This window comes from Cetorhinus maximus, chromosome 23, assembly GCF_964194155.1.
Source record: "Cetorhinus maximus chromosome 23, sCetMax3.hap1.1, whole genome shotgun sequence".
NCBI lineage: Eukaryota > Metazoa > Chordata > Chondrichthyes > Lamniformes > Cetorhinidae > Cetorhinus > Cetorhinus maximus.
The window spans coordinates 36,515,430-36,537,652 of NC_135901.1; the positions used below are offsets into that span (position 1 = coordinate 36,515,430).

The 22,223-nt window shown below is 43.4% G+C and overlaps 4 protein-coding genes and 2 non-coding genes across 7 annotated transcripts in view; 3 read left to right on the forward strand and 3 right to left on the reverse strand.

Annotated features, from left to right (window-relative positions):
* The window catches only part of LOC144697471 (uncharacterized), a 346,752-nt gene that overhangs the window by 231,291 nt on the left and 93,238 nt on the right, over nt 1–22,223 (reverse strand). The window lies entirely within an intron of this gene.
* LOC144697557 (uncharacterized) overlaps nt 1–22,223 on the reverse strand; it is a 280,480-nt gene that overhangs the window by 174,209 nt on the left and 84,048 nt on the right. The gene's annotated exons all lie outside the window — the stretch shown is intronic.
* The window catches only part of LOC144697540 (uncharacterized), a 176,963-nt gene that overhangs the window by 134,238 nt on the left and 20,502 nt on the right, over nt 1–22,223 (forward strand). The gene's annotated exons all lie outside the window — the stretch shown is intronic.
* LOC144697499 (uncharacterized) overlaps nt 2,943–22,223 on the reverse strand; it is a 194,235-nt gene continuing 174,954 nt past the window's right edge. The window contains exons 1-4 of one of the 2 annotated variants that reach the window (XM_078569510.1): nt 6,789–6,922; nt 6,342–6,466; nt 5,239–5,344; nt 2,943–4,063 (exon numbers count right to left, since the gene is read on the reverse strand). In XM_078569510.1, the coding sequence (XP_078425636.1) occupies nt 3,085–3,954 (870 nt within the window). In that variant the 5' untranslated portion in view covers nt 3,955–4,063; nt 5,239–5,344; nt 6,342–6,466; nt 6,789–6,922 and the 3' untranslated portion in view covers nt 2,943–3,084. Of the gene's footprint in view, nt 4,064–5,238; nt 5,345–6,341; nt 6,467–6,788; nt 6,923–22,223 lie in introns of those variants that run through there. The other variant, XM_078569511.1, reaches the window with a different exon arrangement.
* On the forward strand, nt 15,894–15,975 carry trnas-uga (transfer RNA serine (anticodon UGA)). Its single transcript has one exon. It is a non-coding gene; the product is annotated as a tRNA-Ser (tRNA).
* On the forward strand, nt 21,183–21,255 carry trnat-cgu (transfer RNA threonine (anticodon CGU)). The gene has a single exon. It is a non-coding gene; the product is annotated as a tRNA-Thr (tRNA).

A 22,223-nucleotide genomic window follows, 5' to 3' on the forward strand; every position in this document is an offset into this window, starting at 1 on the left:
CAGATTGATATAGATAGGTTGAGTGAGTGGGCAAAGATCTGGCAAATGGAGTTCAATGTAGGAAAATGTGAAGTTGTTCACTTTGGCAGGAAGAATAAAAGAACAAAAAATCAGAATATTACTTAAATTCTGAGGTGCAGAGGGATCTGGGTGTTCTAGTACATGAGTCACAAAAAGTTAGTCTGCAGGTACAGCAAATAATTAATGCTATCCTTTATTGCAAGAGGAATTGAACGTAAAAGTAAGATCTTATGCTTCAGTTATACATGGCATTGATGAGGCCGCACCTTAAATACTGTGTGCAGTTTTGGTCTCCATATTTAAGGAGGGATGTAAATGCATTGGAGGTGGTTCAAAGGAGGTTCACTAGATTGATACCTGGAATGACTGGCCTGTCTTATGAGGAAAGGTTGGACAGACTGAGCTTGTTTCCATTGGAGTTTAGAAGAGTGAGGGGTGATTTGATTGAAGTATACGAGATCCTGAACAGCCCTGACAAGGTGGACATCGAAAGGATGTTTCCTCTTATGGGTGAGTCCAGAATGAGGGGACACTGTTTTAAAACTAGTGCTCGCCCTTTTAGGACAGAGAAGAGGAGAATTTTTTTTCTCTCAGAGGGTTGTGTGACTTTGGAACTCTCTGCCTCAGAAGGTGTTGGAAGTGGGGTCATTGAACATTTTTAAGGCAGAGGTGGATAGATTCTTGTTAGGCAAAGGAGTCAAAGGTTCTCAGTGTTAGACAGGAATGTGGAAATCAAAACACAAGAAAATCAGCCATGATCTTATAGAATGGCGGAGGAGGCTCAAGGGACCGAATAGTCTACTCCTGTTCCTATTTCTCATGTTCTTATGATGTCACACACACGGACACAGAACATCTAGGTCTGTGCAAACCAGTGATCACCACACATTATGAAGGATGTGAGGGACTTTGAGAGGGTGCAGAAAAGATTGACCAGAATAGTTCAGGGGATGAGGGGTTTTAATTGCAAGGTTAGGTTGGAGAAACTGGGGTTGTTCTTCTTGGACCAAAGGAGAGTGAAGGGAGGTGTAATAGAGATGTAGAAGATTATGATAAGTTTAGATAAGGTAGGTAAAGAAAAGCTGTTCCATTAATTGATTGTAAAAGGTTATGGGGCAGAAATGTCAGATTTTGGGCAAGAGATACAGGGGGATGTGAGGAAAAACGTTTTTACACAGTGAGTAGTAATGACCTGGAGCTCGATGCTTACACTCAGTGGCCGAAAATATCTCAGTCCGGAATTTCTATCGTGGGCTGTCGGTGACAGGTTTGGGAAACAGTTTGCACAAAGCATTAGAAAAGGAGGATCCAGGTCCTGATGAATTGAGTGTCTCTGTCAGATCTTAATGTGATGTTTGGCCTGACTTTCCCATCTGTGAATCCTCCCCTTCTAAACTCCTGTAAAAAGAGTTACCAAAATACATCCCTGTCAGTCCAGGATAGAAATTCACAACATGGGCGATCAAATGCTGGCCCAGCCAGCAAAGCCCACATCCCATGAATGAATAAAAAAAACAGAACATGAGTGATTATTGTGGCCAGTAGAATGAAACAACGTTTTAAATTATCAAGACACGAACACATATTCCATAGAAAAATTCTCTCTCAAACATTCAGGAAAGAATTAAACACATTGAACATATCAAAGTGAGTCAAATTAATTTGAAGAGGGGAATAGAATCTGGATTTAGAAAAACCCACAAGGTGGATGCAGGTGAACAGAGAGCTGGAGAATCTTTAAAGTCTGTGCAAACTTTTGTTTGAACCAGATGTAATTACAACATGCCAATAATTAAGAATTGTGTGAGATGATCGGCAGGTGGGGAGGATGAATCTAAGTTGATAGTTATTACATTTTAGCGGAAAAGTTTTGACATTTACTCTTGGTGGCAGCTCAAGGGTTTGTGTTGCTGACTCTGATCATTCTAGTAGCTTTAGTATGTTATCTACAGTTTGTCATCAAGAAATTAGGAAAACAAGCTCGTCGCTTAGAAATAGTGAGGTTAGTCAGAAATCAGTTGTGAGAAGTCAATAAGGATTTTCCCTTCTCAAGCTGGGGAGATCTGTGAGAAATCTCTCTCTAATAACCTTATAAAATCATCAGAAATTTATTTAACATTACAGAAATTGCTCGTTCTCCCTCTCCTTTGTTTAGGAAGAAAGATTCCTGGCTTGATAAACATAGGACAATGTACCCTTATGATAACTCATAGGGATGGTCTCAGTAGTTACAGGGTGGAATTTGTGGTAGTGATTGAAGACAATGGCTTTTGTCTTCAATTTTTAATTGGAGGAAATTCTGCTCATCCAGTACTGGATGTGGGATAAGCAGTTTGATAATTTAGTAACAGTGGAGGAATGGAGAGGGATGGTAGTGAGGTAGAGCTGGGCATTGTCAGTGTACATCAGTGTACATGTGAAAACTAACATGGTGCTTTTGAATGATGTCACCTAGTGGCAGCATGGAGATGGGAAATAGGAGGGGGCAAAGGTAGATCCCGTTTTTGGGATGGGTCAGGACGGTAGGTTTAAAGGTGAGAGGGTCAGTGCCAGAAGAGAGAGAGAGAAAACTGTGAATAATATCAGCTAACATGGAGAAGTTGCATGATCAGTAGTTCAGTGAGAGTGGGGTCAGTACAGCAGAAGGGGGGTCTCATGGACAAGATGAGCACTGGGAGGGCATGAGGGGAGATGAGAGAGAAACTAGAAAGATGTGAGTTCAGGGATCGGGCATGGGGAAATTTTACAAGCAGTATGACCCGGTGGGCTAGTGGGAGGGAAGCAGCAGATGCAGCTGATCGGATTGTCTCAATCTCAGTGACAAAGAAGCTCCATGAGCTCCTCACACTTGTTGTTGGAGGTGAGGATGGAGAAGACGGGAGAGAGGGAGAGGCCCTCAAAAGGAACAAACTTGTATGTTTAACACAGAGCTGATTTATTTGACTTTATTCAGAATATTAACAGCTATAGCTGGGTTGGAGTTTATTAACATTAGTAGAAACAGACCCCAGTCAACATGGTTCAGTCCAGGATGTAATTAACAGCAAAATCCATTCACTGATGTTACTTGTGAATTCGCTGGTGTCTCAGCAGGTGGGATAACTGAGTAAATCCCTTCTCACACTCGGAGCAGGTGAACGGCCTCTCTCCAGTGTGAACACGCTTATGTGTCAACAGGTTGGGTAACTGAGTGAATCCCTTCCCACACGCGGGGCAGGTGAACGGCCTCTCTCCGCTGTGAACTCGCTGGTGTATTGTGAGTTGAGATGACCATCTGAATCCAGTCCCGCAGTGAGAGCACCTGAACGGTCTCTCGTCACTGTGAACACGTCGATGGGACATCAGTTCCCCGGAGCTTTTATAGCAATTCCCGCAGTCTGAGCATTTGAACGGTCTCTCCCCAGTGTGAATTCGCTGGTGTTTCAGCAGGTTAGTTGACTGAGTGAATCCCTTCCCACACACTGAGCAGATGAATGGTCTCTCCCCAGTGTGAACTCGCTGATGTGTCAGCAGGTCAGATGTCTGAGTGAATCCTTTCCCACACGTGGAGCAGGTGAACGGTCTCTCCACAGTGTGAAGTCGCTCATGTTTCAGCAAGTTGAATGGCTGAGTGAATCCCTTCCCACACACGGAGCAGGTAAATGGTTTCTCCCCAGTGTGAACTCGCTGGTGTGTCAGCAGATGGGATGAACAAGTGAATCCTTTCCCACACGTGGAGCAGGTGAATGGTCTCTCTCCGGTGTGACTGTGCCGATGAGTTTCCAGTTCAGACGGGTAATTGAATCCCTTCCCACAGTCCCCACATTTCCATGGTTTCTCTCTGTTGTCCCTGCATTTATGTTTTGACAGGCCAGATGATTGGCTAAAGCCTCGTCCACACACAGAACACGTGTACGGTTTCTCCCCACTGTGAACGGTGCTTTTTCCTTCCATGTTCAAAATCCGATGATAGTCAGGTTATGATAAATTGGGCGACTCCATCAGATCCTGATGTGACGTTTGGATTGAGTTTCCCGACTGCAAATCCTCCCCTTCTAATCCCCTGTGAAATTGATTTAAAACAGAAAAAAGGGAGTGAGAGAGAACCCACAAAAACACAAAGGTAGGTTGTGAAATTGAGCTGAATGAATCTGGGAATTTGTGGGGCCGGCACTTGGAAGAAGTGACCATGAAAACTGCTGGATTGTCATAAAAACCCAACTGGTTCACTAATGTCCTTCAGGGAAGGGAACCTGCCACCCAGTCTGGGCCCACACAAGACACTGGTTTCAATAATAAAACAAGTGTCAGGGGCAGCAGGAGACCACATGGCCCTTCGAGCCTGCTCCGTCATTCAATACGATTGTGGCTGATCTTGGGCTTCAACTCCACTTTCCCACCCACTCTCCATATACCTCGACTCCCTGAGAGACCGAAAATCTCTCCATCTCAGCCTGAAATATACTCAATGATGGAGCATCCACAACCTGCGGGGCTGGAGAATTCTATGTGACAGAAGGAAAAAAGGAGAGAAAGTCAGAGAGAGGTGTGGGAGAGGCAGGGGGTGAGGAGAGGGATTTTCATAGACCTACAGATAAACCAGAACTTTGACAGAAACTCCAAAACCTTCAACCTCTACCCCCTAGAAAGCCCTCTCCCTGACAACTATCTGAGACTGAACCAGACTGTTCACCACCATGGTGAAATATTTCACCCCAAGATGAGCTTCCAACTACATATCCACATCATCACCAAGACCGCCTATTTCCACCTCAGTTACATCGCCCGACTCCACCCTTTATTTTCAAATTCCTGCATGGCTGCTCCCTGTTGCTGGACTCCCCTCCAGCATCACAACCCTCGGAGATATCTGCGCTCCTCTAATTTGGCCTACTGAGCATTCCTGATTTCTATTGTTCCACATTCGTGCCCATTCTGTCACTTTCCAAGGCTCCAAGCTCTGGAATTCACTCCCTAAACCTCTCCCATTCTCTACCTCATTTTCCTCCTATAAGATACTCCGTAAAACCCACTTCTTTGACCAAACGCTTGGTCACCTGCCCTAATATCTCCTCATGTGTCTCAGTGTCAAACCTTGCTTTGTAACATTTCTGTGAAATGCCTTGGAACATTGTCTTCCATTAAAAGTGTGATATAAATACAAATTGATGTTGTTGATTTTAGACATATATCACTGGTCCTTCATCATCACTGGTTGAATAACCTGTAACTCATTACCTTACAGAATTGTGGAAGCACCTTCACCACACAGACTGCAGTGGTTCAAGAAGGTCAAACATCATCTTCTCCACAGGTAACTAGGGGTCACAATGGGTGCTGGTATCTGTGGAGAGGGAAACAGAATTAATATTTCAAGGTGTGCAGAATGAATTACAGGGAGTAAAATGCTGCAGAATTTGATGATCAATATAAGCTCAGAAGTGGAAGAGAAATGGACTATAGCGCAGGAAAAACAATTCCTGACTATGAAAGTTACTGTGGGGAGATAAAGCCCGGAAGCTAGCAGCACATGGTCGGGGGATGGACAGCAGTGGAAACCTCACTGAGACACAGTCGGCAGAAGTAACAATAAAATACTAAACACAACTCAAATAGATCTATTATTAGAGATAGAGGAAGGTGGACAATGGCAGAGAGGTGATCAGGGAGGGCAGAGGTGAAACAGAGCAATGGATGGACATGGATTCAGATCCACAGTAAAGGAGCCACACCAGCCCCAGAGATATGGAACCTCTCACAGAAAACAGAGCACAGCACTAAAAGCTTTAAATTGTAGATGGATGGTGAAAAATACTCACCTCCGAAACAACTTCACCATTTTCAAATTTAAACTCTCCCGCTGGAGCCTGCAGCTGGAAAGATATCAGAAGCACTGGAGTCAGAGAAAAATCTCCCAGTTGAGGAAATACCCGGGGTGTGGGATGATGTCACCGTATCATTGTCGATGTGTGATGATGTCACACACACGGACACAGAACATCTGGATTTGTACAAACCAGTGATCACCACACATTATGAAGGATGTGAGGGGCCTTGAGAGGGGGCAGAGGAGATTTATCACAATGGTTCGAGGGATGAGGGATTTTAATTGTAAGATTAAATTCGAGAAACTGGGGTTTTTCTCCTCGGAGTAAAGGAGCTTGAGGGGAGATTTGAAAGAGGTGTACAGGATTATGAAAAGTAGTTAAATAAAAGCTGTTCCCATTAGCTGATTATGAAAGGATTAAGGGACAGAGATTTAAGATTTTAGGTAAGATCCACAACGTGAGGAAGAGATTTCTTACCCAGTAACTGAAAATGACCTGTAACTCAATGCTTACATTTGAAGGCTGGTGTTATTCAGGTCCTGGTGAATCAAGTGACTTTCAGATTTTGACGTGATGTTTCGTTTTAGTTTTTCATCTCCCTCAAGTATCCCTTGAGTTCCCCCTCCTCTTCTAACATCCTGTAAATGGAATTCAAAAAATCCATCACTGTCAGTCCAGGATTGAAATTCAGAAAGGACAAACATTTCTCTTGGATTGAGTTTGCTGTGTGTAAATCCTCCCCTTCTAACCCCCTGTAAAAGGAGTTTCCAAAATCCATCCCTGTCAGTCCAGTACAGAAATTCACAATATTCTCTCCTCCTGCTACCTGGACCAGGGATGACCGCGCATGCGCCCTGATGCACATTGCCCCCTATAAAGATGGCGGCCGTAACCACGGGCCTGGCGAAGGGAGAAATCCAGAATTTTTCGGCCCGTTCTCCGCAAACACATAACCGGTACCTTGTTATTTGGGGTCTGCGGCCTGCACTGTGACTTTACGAAGCCTCCCTGCCCATTCCGCTGGCTCCATTCCTCCTCACACACCCACTAACTCTGTTAGTTTGCTCCACTCGACATTCTCTTCCCAGCTCTGAGCAGCTACAGTCACAGACCCGTACTGCGCATGCTCATGAAACAGACTGCAGTGCGCATGCTCCAAGCACATCTAGCACTGCGCATGCGCATGGCGCTGCTTTTGTGAAGATCGGGCACATTCTGCCCCGCAGCGAATGCTGGGTGGCCGCTCCGCCATTGAAAGCTAATATTGTAGAACAGAAACCTATGCTCTGTAATCAGAATACGATGGGTGACATAGGGGCAAGACATAAAATTGTTGAATCAATTAATGCAGCGGCCAAATTGCTCCGGGCTCCACCGCAATTCTCTCCTGGATACAGAACAAACCCTGACAGTTAGATCTGAACTCAGTGGAGTTTCAGCAGATGGGGTGAGCTCGTGACTTTTCCCCCTATACATAGAGCATTTAAACCGCGTCTTGACAACATCTCTGCTCTGATTGTGGATCAAATCTTTTGAACTTTTAAAGTTGGAATGTTAATTTGTGGGCAAACTGAATAAAACCCTTTGCACACGTGAAGTATCTGAATGGTCTCCCACCAGCAAGACTGTGTTGCTGTGTCAGTAAATGGGATGAGAGTGAATCCCTTTCCAATTTTAGCTGCTGAACAATCTGTTTACAGTGTGAGTTTACCTACACATTTTCAGCTCAGACATGGATCTCGAAATCCACTGGTAATGGGTTCCACATTCTTAGCACTACGTAAGAAAAAGGAGTAGGAGGAGGCCATTCGGCCCCTCAAACCTGCTGCGCCATTTAATAAGATCATGGCTGACCTCATAGTAACCTGAAATCTGTACCCCACCTATCCCCGATAACCTATCACCCCCTTGCTTACCAAGAATATATCCACCATTGCCTTAAAAATATTCAAAGACTTTGCTTCCACAGCCTTTTCAGGAACAGAGTTCCAAAGTTTCACGGCCCTATGAGAGAGAAAAGAATTGCCTCATCTCCGTTTTAAATGGGTGACCCCTTGTTTTTAAACAGCGATCCTGAGTTCTAGATTCTCTCACAAGAGGTAACATCCTCTCCAAATCCGCCCTGTCAAGTACCCTGAGGAACTTATATGTTCCACTGATCAGGTAAAATAAAGCAAAATACCGCAGATGCTGGTTATCTGAAATAAAAACAGAAAATGCTGGAATTCTCAGCAGATCTGGTAGTGACTGTGGAGAGAGAGACATGGTTTTCATTTCAGGTCTGTAACCTGTTCTCAGAACTGCACTGCATCTGAAATGATAATTATGCCTCTCAATCCAAAGATGTTGCCAGATGTGTTAAGGGAACTCAAGAAGGAAATGAAAATCCCCTTTGAGGAATGGAATCCAATGCGAATGAAGGGTGAACTGCCCGACTGACCAGAGACAGTCAAGGCACCTTTCCCTTCTTTAAGACGCTGGAACTGTGACTCTGATGTTTTCAGTGAAATTAACTGATCTGAGACATTGAAAGGATTCTCGTTACTGCACCTCAGGAATTCAACCCTAATATTGGCTCAGGACAATCAGAATACTTGGTAACAGATAAAACAGCGAAAGGCTCGAAGGGAGATGGCACCGGTTGTAGGAAAGCTGGTTCCCGGTGACATGGATGTGTCTGCAGTGGGTGGGATCAGACTGTTTCCATATATCCACAATGAATGTCCCACCCTTTATTTTGGAAGAGTAAAACTGATAGAGCGTGCTAACCATCTGGGTAGTGGCAATCTGAAGATTAGACTCACTGACACCCTGGTTGGGATACCTTGTCAGTTAGGTTTGTGTAAGTGTCTGTGGCACAATTGGTCAGCGTGTTTGCCTGTTAACTGAACGTTTGGTGATTCAAAATCACCCAGTGGTTGAAGATTTTTACTGTTTTTCCCCCTCATCACCAATCATTGTCACACGGTTCCGGATTATCATTGGGTACTTGGGCTGCAAGATATCCCCAAAACGGTGGCAGGTCTTTTGTTGTCCAGTGAGGTCCCACAAAAACAGCTTCTTTTTAAAATTACTTTTTCTGTCAAATACAATGAGAATAGATTTGGACCCACTCTGTACCTTCATCTAACCCATCAGAAATTCATGAAATTGTTGGAATCAAACGAACCCATCAATTATTCTCTCTTCCTCAACTCCACAGTGAGTGAGACAGGGAAAAGCAGCAAAGCAGCAATATTCCGGCCCCGCTCTCTCCAATCACCCGCTGCCAGCAGAAAGCAATGACTGCAGCTTCAGTCAGCGGGTTAATGCCCATCCCTGGAACGCGACCTACTCCAAGCCGGGCCAAACCTCCCAATACACCAAGCACAGACTCAGGAACGTGCAGGTAGATTATATCCCAGTCACTAAACCTCCGAGCAGCATTTGCAGAATACCGGAGTGAGTGAGTCACAAATAAAAGTCACATAAACTTTCTAATTCTTTTCATTGTAAAACTCCTTCATTTTATTGAAAAGCTGACTGTTGTGAATCTGAAAATGAGCACCATGGGATTTGTGTTACCGAGTGACTTGTTTTCCATTGTTTGTCCGTCAGGTTTGCAATTTAATTTGTGTTGGATGTTAATACGAATCTGATTTCAAAATGAGGACACAAATCAGGTAAATACTAAATGCAGGAGAAATTCCTGAGGAAAATCGATCACGGTATTTGGAAGGAGGTGCAGCTAAGAAGTGGAAGATGTGAATGATGTTATTGATGATTGAGGGGGATGCATTGCAACCGTGGGGCATTTGTAGGCCGCCGATTATGTTCCACACTTTAAAATTCCGGCCAAGCTGAGGTGTCTGGTAGAAAGCAGCAGGTTTCTCCATGCATATTGGGATACGAAGCATTTCTTCATATTCCTGGCTAGCTCAGTTGGTTAAACATGAGACTCTTGATCTCAGGGCGGTGGGGTCAAGCCTCACGTTGGTCGCTGTAGTAGTTTAAAAATCTGAATAAGAGTTGTACAGGCTCGGAACATTGACCCTGTTTCTCCTTTCAGCTGTTGAGATTTTCCACTTTTGTTTAAGGTTTCCATCATTCGCAGTAATTTGCTTTTATCTTTTTACTTTTACATCTTGCTGCTTAAATAAAACACCAACTAATCACTGCGGATCCTGTGAAACTTACAAGGCAGAAATTCACCACTGAAAACAACTGACACACATCAAATTCAAAGTACTTTCATGTCGCATCTCTTTCTGCTTCTGTCTCGCCCCCAGCTCCCTCTGCCCGTCCAGCTCCCAGGTCAATTAGCTGCTTGGTGCAGACACAGTCAATTCGGGGGAATGGGTAAAACTCATGGGTAAAGAAACACCTGGATCTCACCTTCCTGGTTCTTCCAGATACTGATTACAGGAATGTGCACAGTCCCGATTATCCACAGTCACTCCCCTCCCAATTGTTCAGCTTTTTAAATGATTTTCACACTGGGTTTCAACGTGAATAAAGCAGAGCTGTGATAAGCTTATATTGTTCAGCAGATGTACTGCAGGAAGGTACATGACAGGCTGATGGTAACAGTGCTCTTTGGACGCGGTGAGCTTCAGTGAAGGATTGGCACCATTAATGTGTCGATCAATTAGTCTCGTGACAAATCTCGTGCTGGAAATGACAAAACTCGTTGAATTTGCTCCGTGTTTTGGTTTCAAAAGAGCTGAATACAAGGTAAGAAAGTACATCTCACTCGAGTGGGTTATAAAATGGCAGAATGTCCCGTGCTAGTGGGAAACATAAAATGATAGAAAGTTACAGCACAGAAAGAGGCCATTCGGCCGGGCGTGCTGCTTTCAAAGAGCAGTAGTGATTGGTTGATCCATCAGGAGTGATATTTGTGCAAACAGCAGGCAGCAAAATTCATTCTTGTCCCACCCATATTTTGCCTCACACCAACATTTCTATAGTCAGTGCTTTGCCCTTCTCCCTTTATACCCTCAGTCCACTTGAACCAAGTGTGATGTTTTCCAGCTCTGAGACGAAACTTAAACCCTCACTCCTCTGATTCTGGTGGAGCTTTTAAACGTTTCCAATCAATGAATAATCAACAAACAAACTCAAACAAAGTTCGAACAAACTCAATAACTTGACATTCCCTGACCAGCAATCTAACCCGGGCCGCGGCGGTGAGAGCGCCGAATCCTAACCACTAAACCACCAGGGAAGCTACACGAGTATTTTTCGAATTGACTTATCTACGCTGCTTTTGCCTATTGTTTTTCAGTCCAGAACTCTTTCACCACAAAACTGCCTGTTTCGGTTCAAGATAAATGACTCCTTCAGCCAATGAAAACAACGGTTTCTGTGAGCTGGAACATGAAATTGACAGTAGGTGAAATAGCCCCACAAGCTGCACATGCGCAACTTTCAATTTCCAAAACCCTCCACCCTATTCGCTGTTGGTCCAATGGAAGCGCCGATCCCGAGTCACTGGACATCAGGGAAATGACCAATAAGGCTTGACATTTGGATTATGGAGGCAACTTTTGACATTTTTTCCATTCCTGATCTCCTTCTCCAGAGACAACTTTCGCCGACCAAATGGTCTGTTTAGGTTGAACAAAAGCAACTTCTTCCCCAATGAGAAGAACCATTGCTGTTAGCTGGAACATGAAATTGATACTTTCCTCCTTTAAGACAGTTCTTAAAGCCTCCCCCTTTGACCGAGCTTTCAGTCATCTGACCGAATATGTGGCTCGGTGTCACACTTTGTTATATAATGATCCTGGGGAAAGCCTTGTGACGTTTCATTAGGTTAAAGGCGCTTTATAAATGTAAGTTGTTGTTGTTGTAGGATATATATAGAAAGAGCCAGTCTCCTGTTTTATCTTTCGCGCTGATACTTTTCTCTGCGACGTTTTAACATGAATTCGCACAACTAATGTGAATCAAGTTTCGACGTTAAAAATGTGTTCACCCCGTCAGGGAACTGAACCACACTGATAATCGCAGAGAAACAGACACAGAGTTATATACACCGAGAGAGACAAAGGCCTAAGGAGAGACACACACCCAGAAAGCAAGGATGTCATGAACTTGGCTCAGTGTTTGTTCCATTTCCGAAAGCAAATTTCCTGAATGCTGACAAATGAATGGAAATCAGAAAATACGGACGTATTTGGATGGGTTTCCTTCTAATTAACTGATAATTCGTTTGGTTAAAATCAACAATGGTGAAAATTTTAGTCAGCAGGATTCCAACCCTTGTGCTCATGTTTACAAAAATTTTAATTATCGGGCTTTCGCTCACACTCAAATAAACAAGCTTGGATAATGCTCTTGCCAGGTTTCAAACCGCAGCTCCATCATATGTGAAGCGAATATGACCCCACTCGCCTCTATAAACCCTGCGCTGTAAAGAGCCCAATGGAGCTGTCTGGAATGTTAAATGGTGACGTCATGCAGCAGCACTTTGGGTCTTTGTTTTGAAGAAATGGAATTCGGCTGTTCTCATTAGGAATGCTGGAGACAGACTGATCAACAATGTCATCATCAAATGGCACAGCGCAGTAAGAGGACCCTCCACCCATGGTGCCTTTGTCAGATTTGTACAAAGAGCTTTGCAATTAATGACAATTTCCTTCTCTTTCTCCTTAGCCCTGCGATTCCCATTGACTACTTTACCGATGATGGAGAGTAGACTGATGGGGCGGTAATAGGCCGGGGTGGCTCATTCTCACTCTTTCATTCCCAGTTTGGTTGGAAGAACGAGGAGAGACATGACAAATTGCAGGGTTTCGAGGAAAAGGTTGACAAGACGGGCAGAAAGACCACTTTCGCTGCTGTAACCATTGTATGAATTCATATAAACAATGCAATAATCGGAGCAGTTCCAGTAGTCGTGGCCGAGTGGTTAAGGTGATGGATTAGAAATCCATTGGATGTACCCTGCCCAGGTTTGAATCCTGCTGACAATGTTTCCCATTACTTCTGGTTTTAACCGCGTGCAGACGGAATTAATTATCATTTGAATTGAGGAAAAGCGCTCCAAACTACATCCGTGATCTTTTATTTCCATTCATATGTCAGCCTTCTGCAAATCTCCAGTCGGAACTGGAAAAAAAAAATAGCCAATTTGGTGACGTGATTTCATTCTGGCATCTGTCTCTCCTTAGGCCTCTGTCAGTCTCGGTGTATATCTCTGAGTGTGTTCCTCTGTGTGGGTCAATGTGGTTCAGTTACCTGAGGAGGTGAACACATTTTACGAACACAACAATATTCACATTAGCTATGCAACTTCACATTACAATGTTATAGTGAAAAATATCAGGATGAAAGAGGCAAGAGGAGTTTGTCTCTTTCTATGTATGGACTACAACAACAACTTATATTTATAATGCTCCTTTTACCTAATGAAACGTCACAAGGCGTTCCCCAGGATCATTATATAACAAAGTGTGACACTGAGCCACATAATCGGTCAGATGACTAAAAGCTGAGTCAAAGGGGGCAGCTTTAAGAACTGTCGTAAAGGAGGAAAATATCGATTTCATGTTCCAGCTCACAGCAATGGTTCTTCTCACTGGCTGACGACATCACTTGTGTTCATCCGACACAGACCATTTGGCCAAAGAAACTTGCCTCTGGTGAAAGAGATCTGGACTGGAAAAATGCTATAAGCAGCCTGCATGTGCCAAACTGCTGGGTTAATGGTGAAAATGTGGTAATTATACCAGTACAGCCTGTGTTCGATTCCTGGTTAGGGAGTTGAAATGTATTCCTCCTGGGCGAGCTGTTCAAATCAATGTGATTGATTTGCTGGTTGAAACTAACACGGTTTAGCTCTGCTAGAATTGGTGGAGTGAGAGTGGAAGTTTCACATCAGAGCTGGAAATGTCGCAAGGGCAAAACTCGGGAATAAATCCAGAGTCGGAGTGAGGGAGTGAACATAAAAGAGAAGGACTGTGATAGGTTCCAAAGCACTGACTGTAGAGCTGGTGGTGCGAGGCAGAATATTATTCCCATGTTACCCATGTCACATGCAACTCTGATTTCCTTACTTATCCCATGCCCAACATTACCACTACAGTTTGGTGACCAATAAACAACTCCCACCAATGTTTGCTGCCTCTTGCTGTTTCTTAGCTCCACCCAAACTGATTCTACATCTTGACCTTTCAATCTAAGATACTCTCTCACTAATGTACCGATCTTGTTCCTTATTAACAGCGCGACCCCGCCTCGTTTTCCTTTTTGCCCATTCTTCCTAAATGACGAATATCATTCGGATAAACCAATCACACTGTTCTTTGACAGCAGCACACAGGGCCCAATGGCCTCTTTCTTTGCTGTAACTTTCTGTCATTTTATGTTCCCTAACACCACGGTTAAGATGAACTTTCTTATCTTCCATGTGATGCTTTGAATTCACGACACTGAGCAAATTCAGCGAGTTTTCTTATAATTTCTAGCACAGAATTTGGAACCGGACTCGTTGAACGACATTTAAATGGTCTCAATCATAAGATGCAGTTCACCGAGTCTCAACAAGCACTGTGAGCATCAGCATGTTATATACCTTCTTGCTGTACATGTTCTGAGCTATAAGCTGATCACAGCTCCACTTTCTGCTCATTGAAAGACATGGTGAAAATATTCACTATTTCAAATCTTAACAACGTGCATATTTGTGATTTCCTGTGTGTGTCAATGTGGTTCAGTTTCCCATTTTTACCACCCAAACACTATCCATGTTCGTTCTGTGGGTTCATATTATATGATAAAGAGAGAAAAAGAACCATCAGTTTTAAAAGGTGTAAGAAGACATTTCTCTCTTTTCTTTGAGTGGAGACTGATCAGTAACTAAACGTCCGGATGTTACAAAGTGGATGATGATTGAAGTTTTCACATGATCTTATTAAGTAGCTGAGGATACTCGAGGGGCTGAATGGCCAATTCCTGATCATAATTTTTAATATCCTAATTCAGTGTCAATGTTGGTGAAGACAATGTTTGTGTCTAATCTGAATGTGGTAGTGAGGCCAAGCGGGCTCAGCCGCTGGTTCAGGTTCCGATCTCTCTGGTGATTTGGGCTTGTCTCCCACCACTGCCAAACTTTCTAGTGGTTTGTTATTTGAGGGGCTTCCAAAAGATTCTCCGTACGGTGACGGAGCAGCTGAGCTGTGCCGTGTTGTATTTCAGTTGGAAGAATGAGGAGAGAAAGTATACATCCCAGGGTGACTGGGAAAAGGTGGGGCAATGGTACAGACTGGAAGACCTTCGTTCACTGGAACTCCCTGTATTCATTCTATTATTTTAAACAAGCAACATGCAGCCTTTACCCAGTTGTCCTGGCCGAGTGGTTCAGGCGTTTTTCCACGTGGTTCGAATCCTGCCAACTCCCTTTCTTCTCATTCCTGATTGACACAAACTGTCAGCAGAATAAATTATCAGTCAAATGAAAAACTCAACCACCCAAACACCCCCGCGTTTCTTAGTCCTGTTCATCTGCAAACATTCACTACGTTTGGAGTCAGAAATGGAACAATAATTGGCCAAGCTGGTGACATCCTTACTTTCTGGGTGTTTGTCTCTCCTTCGGCCTCTGTCACTCTCGTTGTATGTGGCTGTGTGTGTTCCTCTGTGTGTGTCAATGCGGTTCAGTTCTCCGAGGGGATGGACACATATTCACCATCACAAACTTGATTAACATTCGTTGTGCAGCTTCATATTAAAATGTCAAAAAGAAAAATATCAGGATGAACGATGCAAGTGGAGTTTGCAATGTTTGGAAGGAGGTGCAGCAAAGAAGTGGAAGATGTGAATGATGTTATTGATGATTGAGAGGAATGCATTGCAACCTTGTGGCTCTTGTAGGTCGATTACCTTCCACAGTTTGAAATTCAGAACAAGCTGAGGCTCCAGGAGGAAACAACATTGATCTCCCTGAATTTTCACATAGGAAATAACGCGCGTGCATGCCGGCTAGGTTGTGACAGAGACAGGGCGGGCAGAAGGCCCTCTTTGTCGGCTGTAACTATTCTATGACTTCATATCAATAATACAGGCTTACTGCCAAGGTCTGTAGTCGTGGCCGAGTGGTTAGGGCGATGGATTTGAAATCCATTGGGGTTACCCCGCGCAGGTTCAAATCCTGTCGACTACGTTTTCCATTATTTCTGATTTTAACCATTGATCTCCGAAACAGTAAATGTAATCGACATTTTCACAACACCTGCAATAGCAAAGTCTGACCAGTGGATGGCAGTGAAACCGTAATTGCTTCCATCACATGAAACAAACACGGTCTGAATTATTACTGCATTTGGCACTGTCTCTGTTCATATTAAATTAGACGCCGTTTCTGTTTCTATTACACTAGGACATGTCTCTGATCATATTAGAGAAGGTAATCTCTCAGTTGTTTCTCTAATTTGCTCAATCTCAGTTGTTTATGAACTGGACTAGGACCACAATACAGTTGCCACTATCTCAGTCATGACTGCACTGAAGCAGGTCTAGGCTAAAGTTACAATAAGCCATGCTCCAGTTTGCACTGCACTAGAGCTTGTCTCTGGTTATAGAAAACTAGAACACGTTTTTATTTGCATTTCACGAGACTCTGTCTCAGCTATTGCTCCAGTAGAACCTGCCACGTGTTTATCAAACTGGACCCTGTCTCAGTTAATGTTGCACCAATCTATGTCTCCATTCATATCACACATTTTCCTGTTTCTGTTTTTATTGTCCTTTATCATGACTTTGTTATTGCTGGACTTGTCCATGTCTCTGTTTTTATTGATCTCGTACATTTGCCGGTGTTTTCTTCACCAGGCGCTGCGTCAGTTGATATTAAAAAGAGCTCTGAATTATGTGAAGCTCCACTAGACCGTGTATCAGTTTTCTTAAACTGGATCCGGTCTGTGTTATTACTACACTAGGGTAGTTCGTATTACACAAGGTCCTGTCTCAATTATTACTGCACTTGGCACTGCCTCACTTATATTCCACGAGATCGCGGCCCTGCTTATAACACACTGAATCATGTCTGCACTTATATTCCGCTAGACCATTTCAGAACAAGTGACACTAGAATCTGTATCAACATGTATCACACTCGAACTTGTCTGTCTTTTTAATCAAAGTGGATCCTGTCTTTGCAGAGACTTTGTCTTTGTACCTCTGTCTCTGCTTCTATTCTGCTCTCCCTGTCTCTGTTTTTACTCCACGAGATCATATCTGTCTCTCTTACACTGAAGGCAGTCTCTGTTATTACGGCCTTAGACTCTCTCTAGGAAGCAATTAGTCTATGTCATGTGCCTGTGATAACTACCCTATTTCACTTGATATTGATCCAGACCCTGTATCAGTAACTACTGCACTAGACCGGTCTCCGATATTACAGCAGTAGACCTTGTCTATGTTAACATAGCACTCGTCCCCGTCTTTGCTTAAGTAACATTAGATGCAGTTTCTATTATTACTGCACTAGTAATGTCTCTGCTTAAATTGCTCTAGGCCCTGTCTCATTAATTACCACACCAGGCTCTGTCTCTGTTGTTACTGCACTAGCCTGTGTCTCTATAAAGTGGACATCGAGCTCGAAATGGGCCTCTGACTTTGGCCTAAAACTAGAGGTTTCCACTGACCATTTGTTCCGTGCAGCTCCTGATATTCATTTTCATTACAGCCAACAGAATCACATATGAGACATCGCCTGTTCTGTGCGTGTGTGTGTGTGAAAATAAATCATGCTGCATCATTCCACAAAGATAAAAGATTTATCTTCACCAGAATATTTCTGTTGTTTTTATTCTCTCTTATTCAAACTGTAACTACAGATCACCTAATACCATAAATATTCATTGATAGTATATTCTGTTGTGTGCTCTTGTTTAGAAATTTGTATCCTACCAACCATTTCTTTGGTAAGATGGGCACGGAGAATGCTGCGGAGAGTAATTCGCCTATTGAACCCCCAAACTCGCCCAGCACCTACAAGGCTCAAGTCAGGAGTGTGATGGAATAGTCTCCACTTGCTTGGGTGAACGCGGCTCCAGCAACACACTGTTGGCTCCAGCTCGACACCATCCAGCACAAAGTTGCCCAGTTGTTGACACCTCGCCTATCACCTTCACCATTCACTCCCTCCACCACCGACGCACAGTAGCAGCAGTGTGTAGCATCTACAAGATGCACTGCAGGAACTCATCAAGGCTTCTTCGACTGCACCTTCCAAACCCACGACCACTACCATTTAGAAGGTCAATGGCAGCAGATAGATGGGAACACTACCACCTGGTACAGTAAGTCCCCATAATAAATGGAAAGGGGAACATGATAACGTTCCACGTGGATGATATTTGATCGGCCTGGAGATGTCTGAGAGGGAGAACAGGGAGTTAAAAGATGTGACATGAAAGCGGCAGAACTTGATGTGTGTCAGTTACTTTCTGTGATGAATGTCTGCCATGGTAACGTGGGAGATTTCACTGCCGACTGTTTACACTGACACAAATATCATTCCTGGCTAATCAATCACAACTGCCCTTTGAAAGCAGCGCGCCAGGCCGAATGGCCTCTTCCTTTGCTGTAACTGTCTATAATTTTATCTTTTCCAGCATCACGGTTGCTTCTTTCACAATCATTCCGACATTTTATTGCACACTTTGGGGGAATGTACTTTCTTACATTCTATCCAACGCTTTTGAAGCCTGAGCAACTTCAGAGGGTTTTCTTGTTATTTCTAGCACGGGATTTGGAATCAGACCAGTTGAACGACAGTTTATTGGTGCCAATCCTCCACTGTACTCACCCCTTAAAAATAATGGGTGTCATGAGCTGAAAATGTCGTTTGAGTTCTAGTTAAACACAAAATTCTGTTGGAAAAATTTGCCTCTGGTGTAATTGTCTGAAAAAATGGCAAATGTGGCGCAGATAAAGCACTTTGTAAGAGTTATAGACAGCTGTCCTCGTGATTTAGAGGTGAGGATTCGGCCCTTGTGCTGCCGCGGTCCGGGCTCATTTCCTGGTCAGAGAATGAAGGTTTATTGATCTGGTACAAACTGTTAAAAGAAGCCTGATTTACTTATTGATTGAAAACCGAAACCCACAACAGCTCCACCCGAATCAGTGGAGTGAGAGTTGAAGTTTCACATCAGAGCTGCAAATGTCACACGTGGAACAGCTTCGAGAAGAAATACAGTTTCCAATGTCCGAGGGATATGAGTTTGGACTATTTGTATTTACAAATTATCTCTCTCCAGCGTCCATTGCCTTAAACACTCGACCATAAGGACCCGGTGAATGTCTGTTTAAATTTTGCTCGGTGAAAATTTCAATCACCCTCCACTTTGTAACATAGACACTTAGTAGCTGAACAGTTTCCACTCAAAAAAAAATTACAGAAAAAATTTCCTCTTCAATCTTTTAAATCTATTTTTATTTTCTCTCTACGATTTTAATATGAAGCCACAAAACTAAGGTGAATGAAGTATGGATTGTGAAAAATGGGGAACGGAACCACATTGACACAGATGGAGGAACACACACAGACATACACACCGAGAGTGACAGAGGCCTGAGGAGAGACAAACACCCAGAAAGAAAGGATATCACCAACTTGCTCAGTTTGTTCCATTTCTGACTGCAGATTTCGTGAATCCATACAGATTAATTTAAATAAGAAAGCGCGGGTGTTTTTGTTTGATTCTATTTACCCGATAATTAATCCTGTTGGTACCTGGTTAAAATCGGGAATAATAAGAGCCACAGTCAGCAGGATTGCAACCTACATTGGGAAGACCCGACAGATCTTGAAACCATCGCTTCAAACACTCGTCCACGACTGACAGCACATCCATAGTCCAAGCACGCTTATATAAAATTAGAGATGGTGACAAAGTCAGCCAATCGGCCCATCGTGTCTGTGCTGGCTTTCTGGAAGAGCAACTCAACCAATTCCACACACCCGCCTTTCCCCCACAGCAATTTATATTTGTATTGACTCTCCTCGTTCTTCCAAACAAAATAAAGGACCGCAATCCGCACGCTTCCCCTCCCCCGCCCCCCGCCCTCCGCCCTCCCGCCCGGCATTAAACTGGAGTTGCCTCTTGTCCACTCAAACAGAATTCTTAAAGTGTCCAAAAGGGGGAAGCATCTGAAACTTTGGCAGCCGTGGGATTTGGACCCACTCCGCCAGAAACTGGAACCTGAATCCAGCTCTCCCGTTTGTAGAGCACATTCAATCAGACTGCAGGCATCAGACCAGAAATAACGAGGGTAACGTGATAAGAAAAAATGTGTTGTTTTAAATTCGCTATGAAATCAATTGCATAAATGAATTATGTTTATGTCAAAACGTATATATGGAACCGCAGCAGTGAAAGCGCCAATTCCTAATCACCACTGCACCAAAGAAACTGTTTGCAAACCTCACAACCGGCTGATCTGTGCTACCTGTGCCTTTTATTTTCATTCCAGACTTCGCTCACCAGAGACACGTTTCTCCTCCCAAACTTATATGTTTATATAGAACACAACCGACTTCTTCAGCCAATGACAACAGTGATTGCTGTTAGCTGGAACATCATTCATTGTCACACAGTTCCGGGTTGTCACTGGGTTCTTCAGTGGCAAACAAAATAAAATAAATAACAAAAAATTGCCAACTCTGCTGTCACCCAGCGAGTTCCAACAGGTACTTGGTTTTTTGTGAATATAGGAGTTAGTCCGAATCCCAGCGCTGCCACAGTTTCAGTCACATTCCCCCTTTCAGGCACTTTAGGAATTTCCTTTAGGTGAGCAAGAGGAGATTCTGGTTTAATGCAGGGGGTTTGTGATCCTTTATTTTGACAGGAAGAACGGGGAGAGGAAATACAAATATAAATGGCTGCGGGGGAAAGTCGGGTGTGTGGAATTGGGTGAGTTGTTCTTCCAAAGAGCCAGCACAGGCGCGATGGGCCGAGTGACTTACTTTTTCGCCATCTCTGATTTGATAAGAACACCTTTGAACTCGGAGCAGCTGTTGGTCATAACTCAATGTTTAAGGTGATGGATTTGAAATCCACTGGTGTCTCCCCCTGTCGGTTTGAATCCTGCTGACTACAGTTCTCATCATTCCTCATTTTGACCAGGTGTCACCAACCTCATCCCTGCGGCTCCTGTGAAACTGACAAGGTGACACACGGCAGAAATTCCTCACTGAAAGTAACTGACACACATCAAATTCTGCCACTTTCATGTCGCAACTTTTAACTTCCTGTTCTCCCTCTCAGACATTTCGAGGTCTATCAAATGTCATCTACCTGAAATGTTATTCTGGTCCTCGTCCACTGAATATGGTCAACTTCCCGTGCATTCTATTTGGCAGTTGGCTCCATAGCTCAGTGGTTAGAGCACTGGTCTCGTAAACCAGGGGTCGTGAGTTCAACTCTCACTGGAGCCTGTGGTTTAGCTGATGAAACCAAGTTCCGTGGAAAAGTGGCTGATGGGTTGGACAATGCTGCAAAACAATATTGATCCTTAAAAAGGTGCCGTTCCCAGAACTATACACAGTCCTCCAGATGTGATCGAATCAGGGCTTCGTGTAGCTGTCGGAAACCTCTTTTCTATAACAGCCTCTGTAACAGGTTGTACAGCAAGAGGAATTAGTTTGTAGATATCGAATGAGGAGTACTCTCTATTCTAATTATTTCTTTTTATTTCGAAGACCATATATGAATCCCCAGCCCAACTCTCCATGTAATTGGGTGAGGGAAACTTTGTTAATTTTCACACACTGTGAATGGACACTGCAGAAGCTCCTGAACCTCTTTCAATATTGGTTTTCTTCAATCAGAGTTTTCAAAAGGGTATTGGACAATTATTTGAAATGGAAAATAAAACGGCAGGGTTATGAAGGAAGAGAATGATATTGGAACTAAGTGGAAGAAAGCACACACCCGATGGGTCGAATGGCCTCCTAATGAGCTGTGTCAATTTACAATTAGATCAATTTCTCTGCAGCATTCTAAAATGTCCCACTCCAATTCTATTCCTGTAAAACAGGATCTTGCAGTGCAGCATGTCTACATAGTATGACATTCCATACAAGTCCCTTTGGCTTTTTCTCACAAATTGTTTCTGTAGTGTAGTGTAGCGATGTCTATATCCTATAAATAATTAGAGAAACAAGCAGTGGTTTCACATTTGCTTCATATGTGCAAGGTCGCCGGTTCGAAAACTGACGGAAACATTATCAAAATTAAGTCATCTAATTGTGAGAAGTTGCACAATTCCTGTTTGTTGCTAAATATAAGCTGAATACATTATCTCACAGCCATGTGACATTGGCACTTCACCAGGCTTTAACTGATTTTCTCCAAAAGGCATGGTTATGAGAAAGAGACAATAAATCAGACGAATTGCAATAAG